Source organism: Rhopalosiphum padi, chromosome 2, assembly GCF_020882245.1.
Source record: "Rhopalosiphum padi isolate XX-2018 chromosome 2, ASM2088224v1, whole genome shotgun sequence".
Lineage (NCBI taxonomy): Eukaryota > Metazoa > Arthropoda > Insecta > Hemiptera > Aphididae > Rhopalosiphum > Rhopalosiphum padi.
Window position 1 is genome coordinate 91,326,420 of NC_083598.1, and position 4,435 is coordinate 91,330,854.

At 24.5% G+C, this 4,435-nt stretch overlaps 1 protein-coding gene across 1 annotated transcript; it reads right to left on the minus strand.

The window, feature by feature from the left end:
- Window positions 1-570: 570 nt before the first annotated feature.
- Window positions 571-4,147, minus strand: LOC132922872 (unconventional myosin IC-like). The gene is made up of 6 exons (XM_060986595.1): window positions 3,770-4,147; window positions 2,393-2,513; window positions 2,177-2,292; window positions 1,651-1,869; window positions 1,093-1,202; window positions 571-866 (listed from the first exon to the last, which is right to left on the minus strand). Exons 1-6 carry the CDS (start codon window positions 3,908-3,910, stop codon window positions 755-757), a joined length of 819 nt encoding a protein of 272 aa, XP_060842578.1. The 5' UTR covers window positions 3,911-4,147; the 3' UTR covers window positions 571-754.
- Between the last annotated feature and the right edge of the window lie 288 nt (window positions 4,148-4,435).

The following is a 4,435-nucleotide window of genomic DNA, read 5'->3' on the forward strand; positions in this document are numbered from 1 at the left end:
ATAAATCCGACATAATATAAATAGGAACTTATATAAAGAAATAGTTTTTAATAGATTATAAGAATAAAAATAGTTATTTTATTATATTTTAAAGTACAAAATCCAAACGTCTTTTTTTTTTTACAATTATTGATGTTTATCTAATATGGGTAATTTTTAAAGTGGTAAATGGTAATACATACAATACAAGAAAAAGTTTAGTTACGAGCGACGGCGGGTTTTTGAGCGTTCGACCGCGTCCGTTGGCTAATTTTAAGCTATATTTTATATAAATATTTTGTTCACAGGAAAAATTGCATCGTCCGCGCGTGCCTACATAAATTGGATTTTGCAAATATGTAAGAATTTTTAGTTTTTTTTTCTAGAGATTCTGGGGGGGGGGGGGTGTCCAGGGGTACTGGACCCCCCGTAAATACGCCACTGTACCTAAATACATCTATTATAAAAAACATTTAATTACTGGTTCATCACAATATCGGAATGTATTAATTGTAAAAATAAAAATTAGTACCTATAAGTTATTTAAGTGTGCAACACTATAACATATTAATATTATTATGTAAAATTAAATAGGTTTAAAAATAAATATATTTTATGTACAATATTAATTATATTGTAGATATTTTTGTTGTAAATTGTAATTTATAACAATATTTAATATAAATATATCAAACAATAATATAATATAGATGTCAGATGATAGTGTGATACAGTATTGAACATAAATTACTAATGTCCAATTTGATTAAATATTTTATCCACAAACGATCAAATTCTTGTATTTATCTTTAGTAATACTGGGCGTGGAATTGTGTTCCTTTAACTCTATAACGCCACTTTTGGAACCTTTTATGTCGTGCAATAACCTGTAATAGTAATACCATACAAATATGATATTATTGATATTTATGAATTTATGATTATTCTAATTTAATAACCCACTTAAGTGTTAAGTCTATATAAGGTACCTTTGTAGCATTAGTTAACATTATAAATTATAATAATATAGAACAATAAGGGTAAGCAGTTAAGTTGGATAACAAAATATAATTATACTTTTATGCTTTTTATTTAGAATTAAAATATACTTACTTTTTATTGACACCTAGTTTGTTAATATTTAATAACTTATAGTTTCCCGAGATATTAATAAATTTAGTCACAAATTCTATCAAATATGGCACTTCAAGAATTATATCACCCTGCAAAAGAAACAATTTACATAGATAATACATAATATAAAATATAGGTAAACGCATAGTCCATATGACCATATGCAAAGATAGTTATGAATTATTGTTAGCACGGCGCTTATATTTTTTAAGCAATGCTTATATTATTATGGTTGTTCCCTTAATATAATCAAATTTATAAATAACTTTAAAATAATAATTTATAATAATTGTTTTAGAAATTTGGAAATTATTTAAAGGAGTACCCCTCTCACCTATACTATATATGACGTCTGGTTAGGTACTAAGGTCTATCATTAATTATAATTTTTAATAATAATCTATTACTTACACATTAATAAATTTATTATAATTATGTAAAATGCAGACATACAGTCGTAGCACTAGAGTATAGAAGCGTTAATATAATAAAAAATGTAAGTACTTATACATTGGTGTAATAAGATAGTATATATACCTTATTGTGTTTATATTGCGGTGAAATTTTGATGAGTAAAAAGTTATCCATTCCCGAAGTAACTTCTAATTTTTGTATTAAATCCAATGGTATCTTTTCTTTGAGTCTTAATTTATTTTTAAGAATTTTGTTTAAACAGAAAGATTTGTTTGTCAGTATCAACAATCTAGTTCTTCGTTTATATCCTTTCCGGTCGAATTTTACCACTTTGACACCATACTACAGAAATTATCAAAAAAATTTAGCAATATTCGCAAACGTGCAAGTATACAGGGCACAGGCACAATTAAATATTTCAATAGTCTAGCTCTAGCACTCATTCCCAACTACAATTAATAATTCAACAATCTTAAATTCTTAAACACTGCAGTTAATATCAAATAGGTTGGTATCAACTCAACGAAATCTGTTGATACATAATTGTAAATTTTTCTTTTTATTTCGCGCCTATGTACCTACATAATATACTTGGCTCATCTCTTAAATCTATTATTAACTTAAATAAATAATTGGATGCAATTCTTACAACATATTTTTCATTTAAAGTGCGCATAAATGTCATTTTCAAATACTTTTCTAATGAATTCAACCGTTCGTTCAAAAATAAACTACGTGTATTACATTCGTAGCTGCATTTTTTGTCTGCAATTAGGTATAAATTAGTGCAATTATTATTTATTAGAATATGACGTGATTAATTACAATCACTGAAAGAAATTACAGAATAAATTTAATTAAATACCTTTAAAAAGATACTCAGCGAGCATTTTCAATTCTATTTGTTTTTTGCGTTTTAAATCTTGTGAGATTTTGTATCTTTTATTTTTCCAAATCATATGAATTTTTCTCAATTTATTAGCTGCCTGTAAACGGTAGATATAATATAACAATAATATATATATTTTTTAAATATATTTAATGATTAACTTCAATAATATTTTTGATTAGGTAAATAGGTAATTTGTTTAATTCAAAATTTTAATATTAATTGTTTACATGAAAATGAAATTTTGTAATTTCAAATAAAAAAATTGGACAATGATGAGTAAAACTATAAAAGAGAATAAATCAATTTAGCTATTATTGGGTTAATATCTATATAGGTAGGTATGTATGTTCTAGGTGAATCGCGGACGAAAAGCCAGGGACAAAAAGTCCGAAAATACAAAATATTTTGTATAATTAATTTAAAATTTAAAAATTTAAAAATGTTTGTATACATTTTACATTATTATATTTTCATATAACTAACAAATATATAACGGAAATCCACTATATATAGTAATGACAAATTTATATATTTTTTTTAATTATATATACTATTTTTTTTAGTTTTAGTTTAGTTGATGTGTTTATAAATAAAATAAAATTCATTGTTTGTTGAAATGTATTTAATTACAAATACATTTTAATATTGTTGTTCCTAAGATATCGTGTGATTACCTATATGTTAATATTTTTAAATACATTTATCTACGTACCTATTAAAATTAATAATACATTATATAATTATAAACGAAAATAAGAAAATAGAAAAATTAAAATAATATAATGTGTATAATATATAATGTGTACAAACATTTTTAAATTTTTAAAATACATTTTAATTATATAAAATATTTTGTATTTTCGGACTTTTTATCCGACACTAAAACTGTGCTTTGAATTTTTGTCAAACTTTTTTTAAAACGAATTTTTTGACCGATTACCGTTCTAGGTATGTAGTTTTCTTTATCAATATATTTGATTATTTTTAAACTTAAATAATTATTAATAAAAAACCATTTCTATCAATATAAAAATGAAGTGTTTATGTCTGAGAATTTGATTTATACTCTTTTAATCTTACGCCATTTAACTTTTTATTTATTATTGTATGTTTGTATTAGTGTTGAGATTATTCACACTAGGATATTATAAAATCCGAATATCCGTAATCCAAATATATCCGAATATTATACGGATGATCGAGAAAATTCAGTTTTGAATTATAAATATATCACATTCCGGCTATCCGAATATTTAAAAAATCCGAATATATATGTCTCAATACTAATATATAAGTATAAGTTTAATGAGTAAGTACTTACACACATTTGTGTACCCATTCAGGACTTACTTTGATAAATATTTTTTTATGCCATCCTCTAGGTAAAACCCTCAAATTTGGTATAGACCTTGTAAATCCGCGTACAATTTGCCTTCGGGTATGTGTAATAAACGTCCGTTTATAAGAAAAATTAAGTTCTTCTTTTGCCATTATATTGGATAATAATTAACTTATTGTCAAATTAACACAATTTTTTTTATCAAACAAATATAAACCACAATCAATTAAGTGAATAAATAATTAAATTACAACTAATTGTAATCTTCTATATATATATAAAGTAAAAAAAATAAGTACAGAACTTATGTATAACTATAATAACGTTGTACAATATCCAGTATACTACACGATTTAGCTTTAGTATATTATTGTTGTATAGTTCCTTAGAAATGCCTTGACCATTGCACAAAACCATATTAATATGCCCTCTCTAACTATTTTGACCTCAGTCGAATTAAACGTTTTACAACTCTTAAATCGAAATGTATGGCACAGAAAAATATATAGATCAGTAGATCACTGTATTGAATTAGTCCAATTTAAAATTCATAACAATCAGTGGCGTGACGAGCATATTTCAAACCCTAAGCAAAATATTTAAACAATGACCTGCTACCCACTATACCCCCCACCATCAACAACTTAATATGTCATCTAAAACTTTAAAGTAGTTTT

Excerpts from the sequence above, each read along its gene's own strand:
- LOC132922872 (XM_060986595.1), bottom strand. The coding sequence starts at position 3,910 with ATGGCAAAAGAAGAACTTAATTTTTCTTATAAACGGACGTTTATTACA. Across the intron at positions 2,514-3,769 it reads ATAAAAAAATATTTATCAAA|GCAGCTAATAAATTGAGAAA; the intron begins GTAAGTCCTGAA and ends TACCGTTTACAG. Across the intron at positions 2,293-2,392 it reads CGCTGAGTATCTTTTTAAAG|ACAAAAAATGCAGCTACGAA; the intron begins GTATTTAATTAA and ends ACCTAATTGCAG.